We start from the raw sequence: 23,967 nt of genomic DNA, 5'->3' as shown, positions 1-23,967 counted from the left end.
AATAAAATACCTAGGAATAAACCTACCTAAGGAGACAAAAGACCTATATGCAGAAAACTAAAAGACACTGATGAAAGAAATTAAAGATGATACAAACAGATGGAGAGATATACCATGTTCTTGGATTGGAAGAATCAACATTGTGAAAACTACTGTACTACCCAAAGCAATCTATAGATTCAACGCAGTCCCTGTCAAACTACCAATGGCATTTTTCAGAGAACTAGAAGAAAAAATTTCACAATTTCTATGAAACACAAAAGACTCTGAATAGCCAAAACAATCTTGAGAAAGAAAAATGGAGCTGGAGGAATCAGGGTCCCTGACTTCAGACTATACTACAAAGCTACAGTAATCAAGACAGTATGGTACTGGCACAAAAACAGAAATACAGATCAATGGAACAGGATAGAAAGCCCAGAGATAAACCCACGCACATATGACCGGTCACCTTATCTTTGATAAAGAAGTCAAGAATATATAGTGGAGAAAAGAAAGCCTCTTCAATAAGTGGTGGTGAGAAAACTGGACAGCTACACGTAAAAGAATGAAATTAGAACACTCCCTAATACCATACACAAAATTAAACTCAAAACGGATTAAAGACCTAAACGTAAGGCCAGACACCATCAAACTCTTAGAGTAAAACATAGGTAGAACACTCTATGACATAAATCACAGCAAGATCCTTTTTGACCCACCTCCTAGAGAAATGGAAATAAAAACAAAAATAAACAAATGGGACCTAATGAAACTTCAAAGCTTTTGCACAGCAAAGGAAACCATAAACAAGACCAAAAGACAACCCTCAGAATGGGAGAAAATATTTGCAAATGAAGCAGCTGACAAAGTATTAATCTCCAACACATACAAGCAACTCATGCAGCTCAATATCAAAAAAGCAAACAACCCAATCCAAAAATGGGCAGAAGACCTAAACAGACATTTCTCCAAAGAAGATATACAGATTGCCAACAAACACATGAAAGAGTGCTCAACAGCATTAATCATTAGAGAAATGCAAATCAAAACTACAATGAGGTATCATCTCACACAGGTCAGAACGGCCATGCCAACAAACACATGAAAGAATGCTCAACATCATTAATCATTAGAGAAATGCAAATCAAAACTACAATGAGGTATCATCTCACACAGGTCAGAATGGCCATCATCAAAAGATCTACAAACAATAAATGCCGGAGTGGGTGTGGAGAAAAGGGAACCATCTTGCACTGTAGGTGGGTATGTAAATTGATACAGCCACTATGGAGAACAGTATGGAAGTTCCTTAAAAAACTACAAATAGAACAACCATATGACTCAGCAATCCCACTACTGGGCATATACCCTGAGAAAACCATAATTCAAAAAGAGTCATGTACCAAAATGTTCATTGCAGCTCTATTTACAATAGCCAGGACATGGAAGCAACCTAAGTGTCCATCGACAGATGAATGGATAAAGAAGATGTGGCACATATATACAATGGAATATTACTCAGCCATAAAAAGAAGTGAAATTGAGTTTTTTGTAGCAAGGTGGATGGACCTAGAGACTGTCATACAGAGTGGAGTAAGTCAGAAAGAGAAAAACAAATACTGTATTCTAACACATATATATGGAATCTGAAAAAAAAAATGGTTCTGAAGAACCTAGGGGCAGGACAGGAATAAAGACGTAGAGAATGGACTTGTGGACGCAGGGAGGGAGAAGGGTAAGCTGGGACGAAGTGAGAGAGTGGCATGGACATATATACACTACCAAATGTAAAATAGATAGCTAGTGGGAAGCAGCTGCATAGCACAGGGAGATCAGCTTGGTGCTTTGTGAACACTTAGAGGGGTGGGATAGGGAGGGTGGGAGGGAGGAAGACGCAAGAGGGAAGAGATATGGGGATATATGTATATGTATAACTGATTCACTTTCTTATAAAACAGAAACTAACACACCATTGTAAAGCAATTATACTCCAATAAAGATGTTAAATAAGAAAAAAAAAAAAAAAAGGATGGCCACTTCTCTCATCCAGAGGTAAGGCATCTGCCCCCTTCCCACAGGACTGCCCTGTGACTTGTTTGACCAACAGAGTACATTGGAAGTGTTGTATGCCAGTTCGAGGCTCAACTGTTAAGAGGACCCTTGGTTTCTCAGATCCAGGAGCTGTCACATAAAAAATCTAGCATGCATCAACATGAGATCATGAATAGGGACCAAAGGGGAGAGACTCCCTTCTGTCAGAGATATGGATTGGTTCTCCATCTCTGTCCTGGCTTTTTTGTTTTTGGGGGGGGTTTTGTTGGCCATGCCACGTGACTTGCAGGATCTTAGTTCCCCAACCAGGGAGTGAACCCAGGCCCCAGCTGTGAAAGAGCCAAGTCCTAACCACTGGACTGCCAGGGAACTCCATCCTCGTTTTTTACAGTACCTCGGAGATATCTGTGACATAGCATTTTTCTAACTGTAATAATTATCCACTTCCTTCTCTGTTACAATTACTACTATTCCTACTATACACACCACCTACTTTTTGAGAACATACTCTGTGTCACAAGTATATTCTACATTGTATCTAATTCCTACAGCAACTCTGCAAGGCAACATTCAACATCCACATTTTAAATATAAGGAAACTGAGGCCCACAGAATTTAATCCATTTGCCCAACATCACACAGCCAGGATATGGTAAAACTGGGACTTAAATCTACATTTGCTGAAGTCCATGCCGTAGTAATGCTGACAAAAAGCAAGGCTAGACAAAAGTAACCCTGTCTAGGAAGAGGAAGGAAAGTATGCAGTGCCCTTTAAGCTTTTTTACCTGAGGACACAAGAAAAAAGACATATTTAAAGATTAACCTGATAGATAAGATAATACACAGGAATAATAACTAAAAGCTACTGCAATAATCCGAAATGGGATGAAAAAATGTATAAAGAGGAGGAAGATGGATTTGAAAGATATTTATGAAAATATAGCTATGACTTGGCATCCTGCTAGTCATGGTAAATAAATTAGATGTCCTCAGAGAATTACCTTTAAATGACTAAAAGTTGACTAATAAATGCACCTTTAATGTACAAAGTGGAAGAGGATATCTGTTTACAATGGAAATTTCCATTCTGAGCAACTGGGTTTGAGAAGACAGAAAGATGCTTAAGGCAAGATGTCGAACAGGCAGCTAGCTGTTCAACAGAGGCAGAGGACCCAGCATGGGACAAGACTGCAGGAGAGATGAGGGCAGGCAAGCAAAGCCACAGGATGGGTGAGGTCTCCAAAAAAGAGAAGGGAGATACCCAGGGCTGGAAGGCTGAGGGTCTAACCTTGAAGGACACTCAGCTATGCAAATAGGAAGAAAAAGACAAGTATCAGTGTCTAGGAAGGCACCCACAAGAGTCACCAGGAATTTGCATTGGGAAAGGGAAACAATAATGGAATAATAACTGTAGTTAACATTTATTGAATGCTTACTAGTTGCCACATCCTAGTTTACGTTCTTTGCATATAATCAGTAATTTAGTCTTCACAAACTCCAAATGGAATATACTATAATTAATACAATTTTGCCAATGAGAAGATTAAACTCAGAGAATTTCAATAACTTCCTTAAGATCATACAGTTGGTAACTGGTCAATCTGGGATTGAATCCAGGAAACCTAGCACCCCAGGCCTCGTTCTTATGTATCTATATATCAAGATTTCTAAAAGGGGAGAAAAGCTAACACTAAAGTCACATCAAACCACAAGTCACATCTGAGAGCATTCTATGCTCAGCTAAACATGCCTGGAGCAGCTACTGGGGATCTGTAAGAAGAACACAGAAACAGATGAGATAAAGGCTGACTCTCAAGGAGCTGGTAGTCTAGGGTGAGACAGATAAATAAACCAATTATTAAAATGGGTGATAACTGCTATGTTAATATTTAACATTCTATGGGAGCTCAGAGAAAGAAATAACAAATTTTCTTTGGGAATGAAGCTCAGCCAGTTAGTGGAGAAGGTGAGTATTGAAGAAGGGTGGATGGTACACCAGGAAAAGAAAAGAAACTCAAGACACAGGTGCAACATGGAATTATGAGGAAACACACCATACTCAGGAAATGATAACAGACCACTCATGGGTGGGAGTAGAGACAGGAAAGACAAAGACTGAGGATAATTCTGGGAAAAGGACTGAAAGATAAGCTAAGAATTTAGCCTATATTTGATAATGTGAAACTGAAAAACCTCTGGGGCTTTGCACATGCTGATTTCTAGAACTGTCGCTCCCCATACCTCACCCTCTCCCCCTTCCCCTACTGGCATCTACATCATCTACAGATCCCAGCTTCAGCATCACTTTTTCTGAAAGCTTTCCCTGCACTGGAGGTCACATGCTCCAACAACTTCCTTGACTTCCCCTTATTCTATTTCAATGACCACCAATTTTACTATAATTACCTATTCACTATCCGTATTCTCCACTAGACTAAAATCTCTGTGATTCAGAGCTTTTCTGATTGTTCACCACTGCACCTCCAGTGCTCTACTCACCTTGTGGCAATTAGTAAGCACTCAATAAGTATTTGATGAAATTAATATAAAAATAAGATTTCATATCCTCTAGCATGAAACTCAACAAATATTATTATTACATACAAAGCGTGAACCTCAAAGAGTATGTGAGAAGGGGAAACTTATAATCCCCACTCCTTGCAGAAATGTATTTCAATCCTATTGGGAAAACAAATGTAATTGTGTGACACAAGTTCACAGTGACAGACACTTTTCATTTATACATTGCAAAACTGAGTTATGCTCCAGGGAGATCGTTAAGAAATGCAGGCACACTTATCTCCAGCACAGGATGAAATATGCAATCTTTAAGTCAGAATTGTATGTTTTACTGTACAAGCAAAATTGTTTTAAAAGAAAATCTGTGACTGAGAAACTGTTGGAGGATTTTTGCAGATAAAACACATCAAATTCCTGGGCTGCCAAGCGGAAGGGTGACAATTCAGATGGACATATCAAAGAGAAAATCTTGCAATGCTATAGATGATGGTATCCTCAATGAAGTGAAATAGCTTTTTTAAAGGGAACTATATTTGAGCCAAATGCAGGGCAAAATACAGCATGATCAGAGAAAGAGGATAGGAACGGTTAAAAGTCTGAGAAGTATGGCATATGAAGCCAGTGGAAGGATCTAGCAATATGTGGCATAATATAAAGAAGACGTGGGGATGACACACCTCTGTCATGTTGTAGAGGCTCCATAAAGATACCTGTAAGTCCTTTGGTCAGCTTAAGAGAAGTTGATATCTGCTATCCTCATCTGCCCAACATCCCTCTTTCCAGAAGGAAATGCCATTTTCCTGCAACATATGCTTCTGGTAAAGCTGGCAGTCACAGTGCCTCACCTCTGACCAGCAACCTGATGTGTCATCCCCACCCCACGATGGTTAGTCATGAGGATGTGTCTGACTCAAGCAAAGCCAACCAAAGTTCTTCAATGAGAAATAGCATTTGTTTCTCTTCTTTGGACTCATGAGTTAAGGATGGTTTAAGACACATGTTTGCCTATAGCTATTTTTCTGAACACAGCCTGAGAATGAATCCAACAACAAAACAGCATAGGGACAAAGAGAGAGATATAAATTTGGGTACAGACATAGAGAAATAGAGACAGAGAGGGAGACACAGAGAGAAAGAGAAGGAAAGAAGGAGACAAAAAGGAGAGGGAGACAGAGACACAGGGAGAGAGCTAGACTAGATGATAATGTTCAAGCCGTGCAGAGCCATGTCTGAAGCCTGACTTTTCAGCTATGAACCAATCAGTTTATTTTCTGTTACATGATTCTGAAAAAGACCTCAGTAATACATCATCTGAGAAGCAAGTTGGTAAAAACACTATACTCAGGCAATTCATTAGGATATATACAGAGAAAGCCCTCTTCAAAGTCTTATTTAATAAACCCATTTGAATAAACTAAAAACATGTTCATAACAAGTCTGCTTATTGTATGTGAAATGATTGGGATTTAGAGGGGGCTGCTATTTACAGCTGTTAACTCTAGGGTGTACAGTGGTGGAAGTGGAGAGGAAGAAATGGGGACATTTTTACTTGTGAAATGATAACTTTTTTTAAAAAAAATGCTCAGGTATTATTATTATGATTTTTTAAAAACTGTGATGATTATAAAAGATCTTGTCGGAATAGATCAAACACAAGGTCATGAACTGGGGTGGCGTGATCAAAGATGACGGTGAGGGTCCTCACGAGGAAGAATCTGCCAACAGGAGATGGTGAAGGCTCCCTTGGGGGGAGATCCTAGGGCATTTTGTGAGGAGGCAGAGAGAACTCACTGGTCAGAAAGATATCCATGCTCCCCACCTTGTTCTGACCTCACAGGGAACTTCTAACACTAAAGTCAGAATGTCCTCAGCGATTTGAGGAATGTGCTGCCCCAGGAGCACTTTCAGCTAAAAGGCTATTGTGGACATGCTTACATTCAAGAAGTATTAACTTCTAGCAAAGAGAAAACTGAATACATATTTCAGAAATTAGTAAAAATGAAGGCTCCCAACAAAAATCCAAATGACCATCCAGCCTAGCCAACACTACCCACTACTGTGCCCATATAACCATTGTTAATAGTTTGGTACAATTTCATTCCTACTCTCTCTCACACTCACTCATTCATGTACACCCAGATACAAATATCTATATATTTACTTTATAAAAATGGAATTAGGGCTTCCCTGGTGGCGCAGTGGTTGAGAGTCCACCTGCCAATGCAGGGGACATGGGTTCGTGCCCCGGTCCGGGAAGATCCAACATGCTGTGGAGCGGCTGGGCCCGGGAGCCATGGCCGCTGAGCCTGTGTGTCTGGAGTCTGTGCTCCGCAACGGGAGAGGCCACAGCGGTGAGAGGCCCGCGTACCGCAAAAAAAAAAAAAAAAAAAAAAAGTGGAATTATTCTAAACATTAAAGTCTGAAACTTGCTTTTCTTCCCCACATAATAAACCAGTGATATCTTTCTAGGACAACACATGAGCTATTTCTCATGGTTTTTAATGGCTGCATTATATTCCACTTAAAAACCAGTACTCTGTTACAAATACTTGGTTGGTTTTAATTTTCACAGTAACTTCAGATTTAAAAGAATCAACTGTATGTAAAGCTTTAATGCAGTTTTTGACCTCCCGTGACCCATACTATATGATGCATGTATTTAAATCATATTTTGGAAAATACTTCTCATGAGTCAATAAACTTTCATTAATAGGTCTCGGTTCTCAAAGCACCAGGAAGCACAGTGGATAGAAGATGGTGGTTGGAGAAATGCATTCAATAATATATTAATGAAGTCGTGCATTTTACTTTGCTACAGAAGTCTGTCATCTGGGTGGAATTAGGAATCAAGGTGAGCATTCTTGCTCGAGAGGCACTACCCTATGTCAGTCACCCCCAAAGACTGAGGGCAGCTTTAGAGAGAAGGACAAGATACCTTGCTAGGAGTCACTTGGCGAGCAGCAACATCACACCTCTCTGAGACATTCACTCTGTACTTCAGGCTGTCTCATGGCAGCCCAGTTGTCATGCTGGGAGGAATACAGCAAAATAGAAGCTAGATGTAAATAACTCATACTCTTTCAGGCTAAAATGTCCTGTAACATCCAGAGTGAACCTTCTACCTCAATGAGAATGTCACTCTTGGGACAGGAAATCATGGGAGATAAATGGCAAGTTTCCAAGACTCCCAGAAGAAAACAAAACCATTTGACTCCATTTAACTTACAGTATTAGAATTTTGATGTCCACTATCAGAGAAGGAAATGGAATTATTGGCAGAACTATTAAAAAAAGAGAATGTGCTGAACGGTCCATTTGTTCAATGGTGTTTACAAAATACCTAAATCAGTGTTTATGTAATTACTAGTAAACTATCAATCTCCCAATTAAAAGGTAAGTTCTGTGAGGGGAGGAACCTTGTCCTTATTCATGTCCTTGATCTTTTTCCCATTGGGGGAGATAGAGACATTTAAGAAAAAATTAAAGAAAAATCAATTGTGGTTTTAATCACAATTGCACTAAGTTTTCAAAGGAGAAGGATGGTTTTGATTGGCTCAGAGGGGACTTCTGCAAGGAAGAGAGGATTGAGCTAAAATGTGAAAGACATTCAAGAGAGGAGGGAGCAAAGGAGCTTTCTGGGCAGAGGGAGGAGCCAAGGCTGAAGTGGCTGAGCACAGAGCACTGGAAAAAGAGAAAAAATGTCGAGTGAAGCTGGTGAAGGGCATGAAGGGCGTGACGTGGGGATGGGAACATAGACAGGAAATAGATGGTGCAAAACCCTACAGGTCAAGGAGTTTGGGCTTATCCTCAGTGCAATGAACAGCCATTGAAGAGTTTTAAGCAAAGGAACAATGAGATAACAGCTGCAGTATTAAAAGATCGCTGAGATCTTGTAAGTTTCAAGCGGATTAGCAGGGATGAAATAGAGGATAAATTAGTGGGGATAAAATGGGAGATTGTTGCAGCGACATACAAGAGATGATATTAGTTTGCACTAGGATGACAGAAATGGGAAGAAATAGACTAGGATCTGTGCAGGAAGAAAAATCAGTAGGACTTGTCATTATTTAAATGTAGGGGATAAGGGAAGACCGCGTTAAGAGTAACTACCTGGTTTCTGGATGTGGCAGCTGCTGGAAAAGCCATTCATTGAGGAGGAGGTCCAAGTTTTGTAAGAAAGATCATGAGTTGTATGGATAGTTACAAGAAACTGGAACTAACATCCACTAACATGGAGGGCTGCACCAAGCTGGGCCAATGCTATGCCTTAAATGGATCATCTAACTTCACCCTAACTGCCATCTGATAAAATAGGTGCTACTGCCCCGCATTTTCAGAGGTAAGAAAACCGAGGCTCAGCAAGGCTTAGTAACTTATCACCATTCTCAGAGCTAAAAACTGGCTGAGCTGGGATTTGAACCTGGATTACCTCCGTTCTAAAGCCGATGGTTCTTAATTACCAGCCCATACTGCTTCATGACAACTGAGGCCTACTCAGGGAAAATTTCATGGTTTCAAAAGGTGATAGTCAACCTGGGACTCTGAAGCCAAATCTTCCTAGGAAACCTTCAATTCTTCTCTCAAGGCTGCCCAGAGAAAACCATCCACATCAGGAAGATGATTCTACGTTTTCTCCCATTCTTCACTCCCCACCCACTCAGGCTTTTTGCCCAAACCTCAAGGTTACCTCCAGGTAACCTGATCTCCTCAACTTTGCCTTCTCCAAGTTCCTATAATACTTTTAGTCTCACCACTTATTTTGGCAATGATCACATGCAGGCTACCCTGCAGGATGTCCATATATTTTCTGCTTCCTCACATTTTATTTTTTCTAATGTGAACTTTTTTTACAGTATATACTGACTGTCTTAAAAAGTCTTTCATGCACTGAAATCAGATTGTTGTAAATAAGCTAATAAACACAAATTTCAAATTGTGACACTATGGTTCTGCCTGCCAACCAACAGTTCTGTTTTACCCATGTTACCATCTCTAGTTGTAGAGTGGAATCTCATTATACATGGCATTTAAATTATGTACATTCATCTATACGTTCTTGGCAGAGCAAGAGAGAGAGAACATGTACAATTTAAATAGATCAGGCCATTACACATGCCATTCTAATCAATAAGCACTTGTTCCATAAAATAGGAGATGAATTTGCTGTTCCCTCAGCTGGTTTCAGTCCCTAAGGATCTTTCACAGCATGAGTAATTACCTGGGAAAACTCTGATTTTAGTGTATAAAGGTACATTTTTTGTTCTATTTAAAAAAATGTTTATATCTTTATTGGAGGATAATTGCTTTACAATGTTGTGTTCGTTTCTGCTGTACAACAAAGTGAATCAGCTACACATATACATATGTCCCCATATCCCCTCCCTCTTGAGCCTCCCTCCCAACCTCCCTATCCCACCCCTCTAGGTCGCCACAAAGCATCAAGCTGATCCCCCTGTGCTATGCGGCAGCTTCCCACTAGCTATCCATTATACATTTGGTAGTGTATATATGTCAATGCTACTGTCTCACTTCGTCCCAGTTTCCCCTTCCCCCCCCCCACCTCTTCCCCTTCCTCAAGTCTGTTCTCTACATCTGCATCTTTATTCCTGCCCTGCCACTAGGTTCATCAGTAAAAGGTATATATTTTAGATATAGCACAATCTCTAATTTTAAGTCAAGTATTCTTCCTATTCCTCTATTAAAGAAACAGTGAAAGACTAAGTGGAAAGCTGGGTCTTCTGGACTAATCAAGAGACAGTAAGAGATTGTCCCTGGCAATTCTGCTAACCTGAGATATTTCACACCACACTTTCTTTTGGGAACTACCCTTAAGATATGACTACAGTGATGGCAGCATATGTTAGTGCAATAGTATGACTTTTCAACTGCATTCTGACTTTATTATTGAATATAAATAAGCAGGAATTGGAAAATGAAAAGTGCTGATACAAATGGTAAACATGCACCTCCAACAAATGAGGCAAAGATAGAAATCATTAGGCCTCCTGAAGTCAAACGTGAAGAAGAAGAACACATTTATGCAACAAGAATTAAATGCTAGCTTGGGTCCAAAAAGCAAACAATTATTGGAGATTTTATAATCACCTTTGACTTTCTGGAAAAGAGGCTCCCCAGTCACAGGCACAAACCTAAATATGCACACAAAATGATGATACAGACACATTTTCAGAAGGTCATGTTCAAACAGAATACTATCATTCTGAACCACCCTGCTGCCTACTGGGCAGAGAGATCAATTCTTGCTTCTCAGCATCCTCAGAATTTTCTTCGTGCCATCAGTATACAACTTAGGGCTCTATCTGTGGGAAACATGATTGCAGCTTAGACTGTAAGCTCCTTGCAGGCAGGTTCTTGGCCTTATTAATCTCTACGTCTGCAGCGCCTTAGAGACTGCCTGACTAAAAAGGGTGCTGTGCTAAAGCTGGAGAGTGAATGAATACGTGAATAGCCAGATTTACCTCTCTGAGATTCATTTCCTCTAATGAATTAGGGAAGAAAGAAAGACACAGCCCGATAGCCATCCGGCTGTTGTCTCCAGCACGGATCTCCACTACGCAAATGGCTCTGGCCTTACCTATCCAGAGAAATGCAGCACAGGTGAAAAATCGATGCCGTTGTGAGTAGGACATCTAGAGATGTCCGGACGAGGCAAAACATCTCCCCATAAATCCAGACGTCTTGAACCAGCTCAATGGCACCAAAGGGCATCACCAGCACTGACACCAGCAGATCCGCAAAGGCAAGAGACACAATGAAATAATTGGTTTTTATTTTCCTGTGGGTGGAAAAGTATAAGGGAGGAAGCAGTGGGAAGGATGAAGGAAGGAGGTTAGGGGGAAAGGAGCAGGAGAGAAAAGAGGGGGGAAAGGAAGCAAAGAAAGAAGGAAAGAAGGGAGGGAAAAAAAGGAAAGAAAAGTCAGATGTGCAACATATTCTGTGAGATTCAGTTTCCCCTTCTGTCACATGCGTGGTCCAGTCACTTCAGACTTTTCCAGACCCCTTTGCACCAGAAGCCCTCTCTTGCCCTCCCCTGTGACCACAATGGCCTGACTTGAGCCCCCGATGCACAAAGTCCCTGAGTCTCAAGGGTTTTTACAGGGTGCTCTCTCTCCCCACCGTTGGCCTAGCTACACCCCATCTACCCTTTAGGCCTCGGTTTAGTCATTCTCAGAACACCCTCCCAAGGGGCCCCCTTAAAAAAAAGTGTCAAATTCCACTGTCTTCCACTCTTTGACTACCATGTGCCTCACATTTGCCACACTTGTTAGAATTTAGTTTTTACTTCCTTGATTAGAGCATGTCTTGCTTAAAGAGGAAGCAGCAGATGAGATAGCACTGCATCTTTTACCCCCCTTTACGGCTTGGTGGCTCTTGATCTAGCCTGCACACTAGAATCACCTAGTAAATTTTTCTAAGTATTGATGCCCAGGTCTCACCCCAGATCAGTTAGTCCAGGGACTCTGTGTGATGAACCCACTTACCCACCCCCAAGTTTGCCAGATAAAATATAGGGCACCCAGTTAAATTTGAATTTCAGATAAACAACGAATAATTTTCTAATATAAGTATACCACAAATATTGCATGGGACATACTCATGCCACATATTAGTAATTTTAAAAGGGTCTTCAAGTGATTCTAAATGCAGCCAAGGATGAAGCAGAAAGAGCAGAAGACCCATGTTTAAAACCCTTTCTCTGAACCAATTAATAAAGTGGGGAGGTTAGATTAGATGTCCTCTCAGCAATTATATATAGAGTGATCACAACTATTACAGAAAAAACAACATAGGAAACAGGAAAAAAGACAGGATAGAAATTCACTTATGTGCTTGTACTACTGGTTATGTTAGAACTGTGGGATTATATGTGATTTTTTTCCATGCTCTATTTTCCAAACATCATTCCCATGAATCTTTTTCCCTTCATAATTACAAATTATAATGGAAATTATAAATTCAGACCTCAGTTTTCCAGGGACAGCCCAGAACTCCACCCAGGTTTCCTCATGAGGTTGCCTCACGTGACTCACCTGAGCTGCCTGTCCCTGCACACAGCCACCATCACCAGCAGGTTCCCCAAGACTGCCATCAGGATAACAGCCGACAGAAATGTGAGCAGCACAACTTTCTCCACTGACCCGAAACCCTCCTTAGAACTGGAAGACACACAAACACAAAGAATTGAAGGAAACTCTGAAACACAGGAAAGAAAATTAGTCTTTTCCTCATTCATCTTCAGGAAGGTAACTTCACTATCAAAGCTGTAATACACATGTACTGTGCACCTAATATATGCCAATGTCTGCACTTGTCACTTTACGTTATCCTGGTTAACTCCTACATAATGAGGAGGCTCAGAGAGGTGGATTAACTCTCTTGAGACTGCACAGTGATTCTCCACCAGAGAACTTGAGGCTTTCCTTCAGAGCACCGACTTCAGCTTGTGCTCAGAAATGTTTTTTGGTTGATTCTTGTTTGGCACACCTACTCAGCTAGGTTGTAAGCTCCATGGGGCAGGGACGTCGTCTGTTTTATCCACTGACAAATTCAATTTTAATGTATCACTCACATTTATCAAATGTAGGAAAGATGACTTTGAATGAGTTAATGACAGTAACTTGAACCACTGTGTGAATACAAGGACCACCCTGTTTTCAGTACCGCATCCCAGCCCACGCAGAAGCTGCTGTGTGCACGTGGGCTGTCCAAGGAGTAGGTCATGGCTGAAGGCTGTTCTTATATGGCTGACCTGGACAAACTGATCCCGTATTCTGCAAAGCCCATTGGAAAGACAGCAGACAATCAATAAACTCAGGGACTCCTTTCACTGCCCTGAACTACATTTCTTTTGGTGCCCAATATAACAGTTCAAATTTGTGTTCTTGTAAATTTCAGCAACTGATTTGATTCTGTAAACCCTGCCCTCCTACTGTCAACTCAGCATTTTGTCTTACTAACTTGGAAGTGAGTGTCCCCTATCAATAAAAGCATAATGAATGCAGGTTATTCAGAAGCTACAGGAAAAGTTTCATTTTTAATAGAGTAGTAAAATGATCTTTTTAAATGAAGTTTCAAAGGATCTTAAAACTCTTAGACCCAAACGCACATTTCAATACAGAGAAACTAAGGCCCAGAGAGGGGAACTGAGTTGTCAGAGTATGTTAGTGGCTAGTCTGGGAGAAGCTGCTTGTTCTGTAGGCCACCACTAGGAACACAGGTCCCATTGAACCAAGAAAGATCTGTCTTTACTGAGCTCTTCTGACTGAAAACCAAGATGGCTGCTGGTCCCAAATCGCAGCAGCCCATGAAGTCTGGGCTCTGGCTTTGTCCAAAACTTTTTCCATTAGGCCTGGCATAGAAGACAAGGTGACAACTGGAATAAGGAGTCAGAAAGTTCCACTCTGCTCACAAGTGGTTTTATTGCTTCACTGAAGTCCTTATGGCTAGGGTTCAGATGAAAAGAAATTTGAGGTACGTCCATCTAAATCACCCTTACACACCTAAATTCCAACTATCGACAGTACAAATAATGGACAAGTAAGATTTAACTCAATGAGGAAAAAGAATTCAGTAGCATGCTTTGGCTATCCAAAACTATTTTGATTTTAGGCCATGTTAATTGAGGTAAAGTGTCTAATAAAGGAGGTGATAATGCTCTTTCCCTTGTCCTTCTCAGAGGCTCTGACTCAGAGTCCCTCTGAAACTTGTTCCCCCCTCAAGGTCTCTACACTTGTGCCTTCTTCCTGGAATGCTTCTTCTCAATATTCAGGTCTCAGATTAAAATTAACTCCCATTTAATGTGCCACAGTCAACAAACATCTTTCATTTTCTTTATAACATTTATTGTTATCTGAAATTACTTCTGTTATTGTCTGTGCCCTACCCCCACAGACTCACTTTTGGTTATCTTTTTCACCACAATTCCCAGCACCTGGCACGGTGTCTAATCTACAGCATATGTAGTGTAAAGGTGGATGCAGTATATAGGAAGTGCACAATTACTCGCTGAGTGAAAGACACTGTGTTCATAATGGTGAGGTTTATTCTTCAATGTCTTTGAAGACAGGCTGCAGGTATAGAAAAGCTTTTACCTAGACAAGAGAAGACCCAAGGATGAGACATAAAAGCTATTTTTAACTATCTGAGGATGGTCCTTTGAAATAAGAGTAGATTTATGCATTCATTCATTCATTCCACAATACTTTGTTGGTTTTTTTTTTTTTGCTGCGTTTAACATACAACTCTTAACTGTATAAGAGTTACATATTATAAAGAAAACTTCTTAAAGCAAAATATACCCTCTTTGCTAAAACAGCTAATTAACCAAGAGATGATGCTTTAAGTATATAGAATATTCTCTTTAAAACATGCTTTAAAAATTACTTATATGTTTATGATAAATTTTCCTTAGAAAATTTTGTTAAAATAAATAGGAAAAAAATTAAAGAGGTTCTCTGAATGCTTCATTAAGTAACCCAAAAGTTTTTTTTTTTGAATTTTATTTTATTTATTTTCTTATACAGCAGGTTCTTATTAGTCATCCATTTTACACACATCAGTGTATACATGTCAATCCCAATCTCCCAGTTCATCACACCACACCCACCACCCCACCACTTCCCCCTTGGTGTCCATACGTTTGTTCTCTACATCTGTGTCTCACTTTCTGCCCTGTAAACCAGTTCACCTGTACCATTTTTCTAGGTTCCACATACATGCGTTAATATACGATATTTGTTTTTATCTTTCTGACTTACTTCACTCTGTATGACAGTCTCAAGATCCATCCACATCTCAACAAATGACCCAATTTTGTTCCTTTTTATGGCTGAGTAATATTCCATTGTATATATGTGCCACATCTTCTTTATCGAGTCATCTGTCGATAGGCATTTAGGTTGCTTCCATGACCTGGCTATTGTAAATAGTGCCACAATGAACACTGGGGTGCATGTGTCTTTTTGAATTATGGTTTTCTCTGGTTATATGCCCAGTCGTGGGATTGCTGGGTCATATGGTAATGCTATTTTTAGTTTTTTAAGGACCCTCCATACTGTTCTCCATAGTGGCTGTATCAATTTACATTCCCACCAACAGTGCAAGAGGGTTCCCTTTTCTCCACACCCTCTGCAGCATTTATTATTTCTAGATTTTTTGAGGATGGCCATTCTGACTGGTGTGAGATGATATCTCATTGTAGTTTTGATTTGCATTTCTCTAATGATTAATGATGTTGAGCATTCTTTCATGTGTTTGTTGGCAATCTGTATACCTTCTTTGGAGAAATGTCTATTTAGGTCTTCTGCCCATTTTTGGATTGGGTTGTTTGTTTTTTCAATATTGAGCTGCATGAGCTGTTTATATATTTTGGAGATTAATCCTTTGTCCGTTGATTTGTTTGTAAATATTTTCTCCCATTCTGAGGGTTGTCTTTTCATCTTGTTTATGGTTTCCTTTACTGTGCAAAAGACTTTAAGTTTCATTGGGTTCCATTTGTTTATTTTTGTTTTTATTTCCATTACTCTAGGAGGTGGATCAAAAAAGATCTTGCTGTGATTTATGTCAAAGAGTGTTCTTCCGATGTTTTCCTCTAAGAGTTTTGTAGTGTCCGGTCTTACAGTTAGGTCTCTAATCCATTTTGAGTTGGGTTTTTTGTATGGTGTTAGGGAGTGTTCTAATTTCATTCTTTTACATGTAGCTGTCCAGTTTTCCCAGCACCACTTATTGAAGAGACTGTCTTTTCTCCATTGTATATCCTTGCCTCCTTTGTCAGAGATTAGTTGACCATAGGTGCATGGGTTTATCTCTGGGCTTTCTATCTTGTTCCATTGATCTATGTTTCTGTTTTTGCGCCAGAACCATACTGTCTTGATTACCGTAGCTTTGTACTGTAGTCTGAAGTCATGGAGTCTGACTCCTCCAGCTCCATTTTTTTCCCTCAAGACTGCTTTAGCTATTTGGGATCTTTTGTGTATCCATACACATTTTAAGATTTTTTGTTCTAGTTCTGTAAAAAAATGCCATTGGTAATTTCATAGGGATTGCACTGAATCCGTAGATTGCTTTGGGTAGTATAGTCATTTTCAGAATATTGATTCTTCCAATCCAAGTACATGATATATCTCTCCATCTGTTGGTATCATCTCTAATTTCTTTCATCAGTGCCTTATAGTTTTCTGCATACAGGTCTTTTGCCTCCCTAGGTAGGTTTATTCCTAGGTATTTTATTCTTTTTGTTGCAGTGGTAAATGGGAGTGTTTCCTTAATTTCTCTTTTAGATTTTTCATCATTAGTGTATAGGAATGCAAGAGGTTTCTGCGCATTAATTTTGTATCCTGCAACTTTACCAGATTCATTGATTAGCTCTAGTAGTTTTCTGGTGGCATCTTTAGGATTCTCTATGTATAGTATCATGTCATCTGCAAACAGTGACAGCTTTACTTCTTCTTTTCCGATTTGGATTCCTTTTATTTCTTTTTCTTCTCTGACTGCCATGGCTAGGACTTCCAAAACTATGCTGAATAACAGTGGTGAGAGTAGACATCCTTGTCTTGTTCCTGATCTTAGAGGAAATGCTTTCAGTTTTTCACCATTGAGAATGATGTTTGCTGTGGGTTTGTCGTATATGGCCTTTATTATGTTGAGGTAGGTTCCCTCTATGCCCACTTTCTGGAGAGTTTTTATCATAAATGGGTGTTGAATTTTGTCAAAAGCTTTTTCTGCATCTATTGAGATGATCGATCATATGGTTTTATCCTTCAGTTTGTTAATATGTTGTATCACATTGATTGATTTGCATATACTGAAGGATCCTTGCATCCCTGGGATAAATCCCACTTGATCATGGTGTATGATCCTTTTAATGTGTTATTGGATTCTGTTTGTTGGTATTTTGTTGAGGAGTTTTGCATCTATATTCATCAGTGATATTGGTTTATAATTTTTTTTTTTGTAGTGTCTTTTTCTGGTTTTGGTATCAGGGTGATGGTGGCCTCATAGAATGAGTTTGGGAGTGTTCCTTCCTCTGCAACTTTTTGGAAGAGTTTGAGAAGGATGGGTGTTAGCTCTTCTCTAAATGTTTGATAGAATTTACCTGTGAAGCCATCTGGTCCTTGACTTTTGTTTGTTGGAAGATTTTTAATCACCGTTTTAATTCCATTACTTGTGATTTGTCTGTTCATACTTTCTATTTCTTCCTGGTTCAGTCTTGGAAGGTTATACCTTTCTAAGAATTTGTCCATTTCTTCCAGGTTGTCCATTTTATTGGCATAGAGTTGCTTGTAGTAGTCTCTTAGGATGCTTTGTATTTCTGCGGTGTCTGTTCCAACTTCTCCTTTTTCATTTCTAACTTTATTGATTTGAGTCCTCTCCCTCTTTTTCTTTTTCTTGATGAGTCTGGCTAACAGTTTATAAATTTTGTTTATCTTCTCAAAGAACCAGCTTTTAATTTTATTATCTTTGCTATTGTTTTCTTTGTTTCTATTTCATTTATTTCTGCTCTGATCTTTATGATTTATTTCCTTCTGCTAACTTTGGGTTTTGTTTGTTTGTTCTTCTTTCTCTAGTTCCTTTAGGTGTAAGGTTAGATAGTTTATTTGAGATTTTTCTTGTTTCTTGAGGTAGGCTTTTAGAACTGCTTTTGCTGCGTCCCATAGGTTTTGGATCGTCGTGTTTTCATTGTCATTTGTCTCTAGGTACTTTCTGATTTCCTCTTTGATTTTGTCAGTGATCTCTTGGTTATTTAGCAACGTATTGTTTAGCCTCCATGTGTTTGTGTTTTTTATGGTTTTTTCCCTGTAATTCATTTCTAATATCATAGTGTGTGGTCAGAAAAGATGCTTGATATGATGTCAATTTTCTTAAACTTACTGAGGCTTGATTTGTGACCCAAGATGTGATCTATCCCGGAGAATGTTCTGTGCGCACTTGAGAAGAAAGTGTAATCTGCTGTTTTTGAATGGAATGTCCTACAAATATCAATTAAATCTATCTGGTCTATTGTGTCATTTAAAGCTTCTGTTTCCTTCTTCATTTTCATTTTTGATGATCTGTCCATTGGTGTAAGTGAGGTGTTAAAGTCCCCCACTATTATTGTGTTACTGTCGATTTCCTCTTTTATAGCTGTTAGCATTTGCCTTATGTATTGAAGTGATCCTATGTTGAGTGCATATATATTTATAATTGTTATATCTTCTTCTTGGATTGATCCCTTGATCATTATGTAGTGTTCTTCCTTGTCTCTTGTAATCTTCTTTATTTTAAGGTTTATTTTATCTGATATGAGTATTGCTACTCCAGCTTTCTTTTGATTTCCATTTGCGTGGAATATCTTTTTACACCCCCTCACTTTCAGTCTGTATGTGTCCCTAGCTCTGACGTGGGTCTCTTGTAGACAGCATATATATGGGTCTTGGTTTTGTATCCATTCAGCAAGCCTATGTCCTTTGGTTGGAGCATTTAATCCATTTACGTTTAAGGTAATTATTGATATGTATGTTCCTATGACCATTTTCTTAATTGTTTTGGGTTCGTTTTTGTAGGTCTTTTTCTTCTCTTGTGTTTCCCACTTAGAGAAGTTCCTTTAGCATTTGTTGTAGAGCTGGTTTGGTGCTGCTAAATTCTCTTAGCTTTTGCTTGTCTGTAAAGCTTTTGATTTCTCCATCAAATCTGAATGAGATCCTTGCCAAGTAGAGTAATCTTGGTTGTAGGTTCTTCCCTTCCATCACTTTAAGTACATCATGCCACTCCCTTCTGGCTTGCAGAGTTGCTGCTGAGAAATCAGCTGTTGACCTTATGGGAGTTCCCTTGTATGTTATTTGTCATTTTTCCCTTGCTGCTTTCAATAATTCTTCTTTGTAATTTTTGCCAATTTGATTACTATGTGTCTCAGCGTGTTTCTCCTTGGGTTTATCCTGTATGGGACTCTGTGCTTCCTGGACTTGGGTGGCTATTTCCTTTCCCATGTTAGGGAAGTTTTTTACTATAATCTCTTCAAATATTTTCTCAGGTCCTTTCTCTCTCTCTTCTCCTTCTGGGACCCCTATAATGCAAATGTTGGTGCGTTTAATGTTGTCCCAGAGGTGTCTTAGGCTGTTTTCATTTCTTTTCATTCTTTTTTCTGTATTCTTTTCCACAGCAGTGAATTCCACCATTCTGTCTTCCAGGTTACTTATCCGCTCTTCTGCCTCAGTTATTCTGCTATTGATTCCTTCTAGTGTAGTTTTCATTTCAGTTATTGTATTGTTCATCTCTGTTTGTTTATTCTTTACTTCTTCTAGGTCTTTGTTAAACATTTCCTGCATCCTCTCGATCTTTGCCTCCATTCTTTTTCCGAGGTCCCGGATCATCTTCACTATCATTATTCTGAATTCTTTTTCTGGAAGGTTGCCTATCTCCACTTCATTTAGTTGTTTTTCGGGGGGTTCATCTTGTTCCTTCATCTGGTACATAGCCCTCTGCTTTTTCATCTTGTCTATCTTTCTGTGAAGGTGGTTTTTGTTTCACAGACTGCAGGACTGTAGTTCTTCTTGCTTCTGCTGTCTGCCCTCTGGTGGACGTGCACATTCAACAATACTTTCTGAGCACCTACCCTGCATTAAGCATTGTTGTAGTCTTAGGGAAGCAAAACTAAGCAAAACAGATAGCAATAAATAGATAAGCAAGAAAATATGTGAAGTGAGCTAATAATATGAACTATGGCAAGAAATCAAGGAGAGAAAGGAAGAGAGAACTCTCAGTGTGGGGGGGTGAAGAAATGGCTATTTTATGGGGGTTGTCAGTGAAGGCTCAGTGATAGGGTTGTCACACTTTATGACCTGACGTTGTGTGACTACGTAGGACCAGTGAGCAGGCTGTAAGCAGTAGTTCTCAACTTTGGCTACATACGGAAATCACCTGAAGAGCCTTAGAAAATCCTGATGTTAGGCCCCCATCCTCAAAGACGCTGATTTAATTAGTCTTGTTTGCAGCCTGAATATTAGAATTTTTAAAAGCTCCCAAGTGATTCTGATGTGCAACAAGGTTGAGAATCACTGCTAGAGGGAGGCAAGATTTAGTAATGGATGATCCCCAATAGCTTCCTGGTGTTGTTTTGAGTGCCCTGGCTCAGGAAGTGTTTACGAATACCTAGGTGTCAATTAGATACCACTTCACACCCATTAGGATGGTTATTATAAAAACAAAACACAACTGAAAAATAACAAATGTTGTTGAGAATGTGGAGAAACTAGAACCTTTGTGCATTCCTGGTAGAAATGTAAAATGGTGAACTGCTGTGGAAACCAGTTTGGTGGTTTCTCAAAAAGCTAAATATAGAATGACCATATGATCCAGCAGTAACAGTCCTAGGTATACACCCCAAAGAATCAAAAGCAGGGACATGAATAGATACATTCACCCCAATGTTCATAGCAGCATTATTCACAATATCCAAAAGGTAGAAAGAACTCAAGTGTCCATCAACAGGTGAAAGGACAGAAAGAATGTAGTATATACATACTATGGAATTTTATTCAGTCATAAAAAAAAATGAAGTTCTGATCCATACTACAACATTAATAAACCCTGAAAACATTACACTATGTGAAATAAACCAGACACAAAAAGACAAATATGGTATAATTCCATTTATATGAGATTCCTAGAATAGGCAAATACATAGAGAAGCAAAGTAGTATGAGAGGGGAATAGTGAATTATTTTAATGAGTACAGAATTTCTATTTGGGGTGATGAAAAAATTCTGGAAATGGATATTGGTGATGGTTGCACACCACTGTGAATGAACTTATTGTCACTGAATTGTACATGTTAAATGGTTACTTTATGTATTAATGGTAAATTTTATGTTATATATATTTTATCACAATAAAAAAGAATACATGGATGACCCTGTATCAGGATGCTGTATAGGTTTCTTGTACTGGAGGCAGGTGGGACTGGATGATTTTAGGTCCCTTTCTTGTCTATGGACAGTGATCCTAACATATCCTCATAACATGAATTGTCCATCAACCACACCCTCACCATGAGAACAATCTCCCCTGCACTGCCTTTCCTCTTGTAAGAGAAAAGAACAGATTCAGAGTCTGAGGTGAACACCTCTGGCTCCAGAGAATGTATATTTCAAATTAGGTGGGAATGTCAGGCTCAGAGAACTGCAAGTTCAATGTTATGATTTATTTGTGGCACGCCAATTAGGAGCTAGAAATAGCTAAACTTTAAACTGTGAGTGAAGAGCAAAATGTAACCATAGCATTTTTAATTAGGTGGAACTGTCCATTGAACTAAATGGAAGTCCAGTAATGATAATTAAAATAAATTAGGAACCACTTCTACTGACTCTATGTTAGATCCTCGGATTACCTCTGATACCCTCCAAGACTACTGTCAACCACCACCAGACAATTCTTATCTGTCCAAAGAGCTATCCACTCCACTAGATCAGTTCTTTGACAGTTATTCTTATGAGAAATTTTACTTTCTCTTCTTTTTTCCTTTTCCAGTGATCTCTTGATCCATGAATAAAGAAATTCTACAAACTTGCTCTGTTTACCACTTTCTCCGTTCTTAATAAATGAAAACATGACAGTAATTCTGGGTAAATTTTTACATAGGTTAGTATACGTGAAAACACTCTGTAAATGACAAAGTATAGTATAAATAAGTAATCACTGTTATTAATATCAGAAGCCCATTAGGGACAATAGCTAAGGAAGTTTTAGGTTATGCCTTGTTATATCATCCAGAATAATTGGTTTCAAGGTCACACACACACACACACACAAACACACACACACACACACACACACAATAAACTTTGTTAGTAGTCAAGAATACTTTTCTCTCTCTTTTTTTTTTTTTGCACTGGCTTTGTTAACAATAGCTATGTAATTTCAAAAAAGTCACTTCCATTTTCTGAGCCTCAGTTTTATCCTGGATCAATTGAGGAAGTTAGAATAAATCTCTCATTTATCAGATATGTATTTATTACCAACCATATGCCAAGACCTATGCTAAGTACTGGAATACAACAGTAAAGCTTGACAAGGTCCCTACCTTCATGGAATTCACACCACTGATGGAAACAGACAATAAGCAAGTATACAACTAACAAAGAAATACAGTTTGTGATCAGTGTTTCAAAGTTACACTCTTAAACCTTAATGTTTATATGCATCTTTTGGGGGTATTATTAAAACGCAGATTCTGATTATTTGGTCTGATGTGGGGTCTGGGGTTCTGCATTCCTCACAAGCCCGTACATAGGCTCATGAAGAGCATCAGTGACGCTCTTGCCACTGGTTCGTGAATCACACTTGGGGCAGTAAGACTATCAAGGACATTGGCATGGTGGTGATAGAGAATAACTAGGTTAAAGGGAAAACAAGCAATCAGAGGACAGTGGATATAGCTCTTCTGATACACATGAAGGATCCATGAGTTAGAGGAACCAGGAGAAGAGCAAGTGCAAAGGCCCTCAGACAGGAAAGACATCTGGTGTGTACTATCAGAGAAGAATGAACACGGAATAAAGAACCTGAAATGAGCTCCAAAAGGTAGTCAGAAGTTGGATCCAGAGGGCTTTGGATGTGCTGGTGAGACGTTCATGTTTTATTAGACAACAAATGAGAATACAATAAAGTGATTTAAGGAGAAAGGTGACAGTGGGGATGTAAATGTGAGAGAAAGTAAGTAAACTTGTCAGGGGCCCTTGCCAGGGTTCAGGTAAGGGAAGACAATGGCTTGGAATAGGGTGGCGGCTGTGGAGATGGAGAGAAGTGGGTATATTTGAGAAGTAAAGGGATAGGTAAGAATAAAAGATTCCATGAGTGGATAGAAAGCAGAAATGAAAATTATAATTCTGATTTGCTCATCTGAGTAAACGATGGTACAATTTAATGAGATGGGAAAACATGTTAAGTGTGAGATATGTATAAAACATTCAGGTGTAGATGTCAAGTAGGCAAATGGATACTCACATTGGAGCTCAGAAAGGATGATGGGGCCAGAGATACACACTGGGATTTCCAGCATTTTAATGGAATTTAGAGCCTTGGGGAAGGATGCAATCACTCAAGAAGAGGGCCAGAGTCTTGATGAACTCTGATACTGAGATATGCAGTAGAGAAGGAGGAACCAGCCGAGGAAACTGAGAAAGAAAGCAGAGCAGACATCACTGGGGTGCCTGAGGAGCACCAGGTGAGTGTGTTGCTGTGGAAGCCAAGTGCAAAGAAAGTGTCAAGTGAGAAAAAAATGTGTTTCTTGATAGTTCCCTGGGAATACCGCAGGGCCACTTCTGGGAACGAAGTGAAGCAAGGAGGCAGCATAACTATAGTAGTTCTTCCTTTTCTTTTTATGTATTGAGCTTTGTAATAAAATTATGTTTGACAACA

At 39.3% G+C, this 23,967-nt stretch overlaps 1 protein-coding gene across 1 annotated transcript in view; it reads right to left on the bottom strand.

Moving 5' to 3' along the window:
* HTR4 (5-hydroxytryptamine receptor 4) overlaps window positions 1-23,967 on the bottom strand; it is a 162,251-nt gene that overhangs the window by 39,239 nt on the left and 99,045 nt on the right. Inside the window, exons 3-4 of the mRNA XM_032627113.1 lie at window positions 12,606-12,731; window positions 11,150-11,350 (exon numbers count right to left, since the gene is read on the bottom strand). Coding sequence (XP_032483004.1) covers window positions 11,150-11,350; window positions 12,606-12,731 — 327 coding nt within the window. The remainder of the gene's footprint in view (window positions 1-11,149; window positions 11,351-12,605; window positions 12,732-23,967) is intronic.

Source organism: Phocoena sinus, chromosome 3, assembly GCF_008692025.1.
Source record: "Phocoena sinus isolate mPhoSin1 chromosome 3, mPhoSin1.pri, whole genome shotgun sequence".
Taxonomy (NCBI): Eukaryota; Metazoa; Chordata; class Mammalia; order Artiodactyla; family Phocoenidae; genus Phocoena; species Phocoena sinus.
The sequence above is the reverse complement of the archived record's forward strand: the minus strand, read 5'-3'. Positions and strand labels throughout refer to the sequence as shown.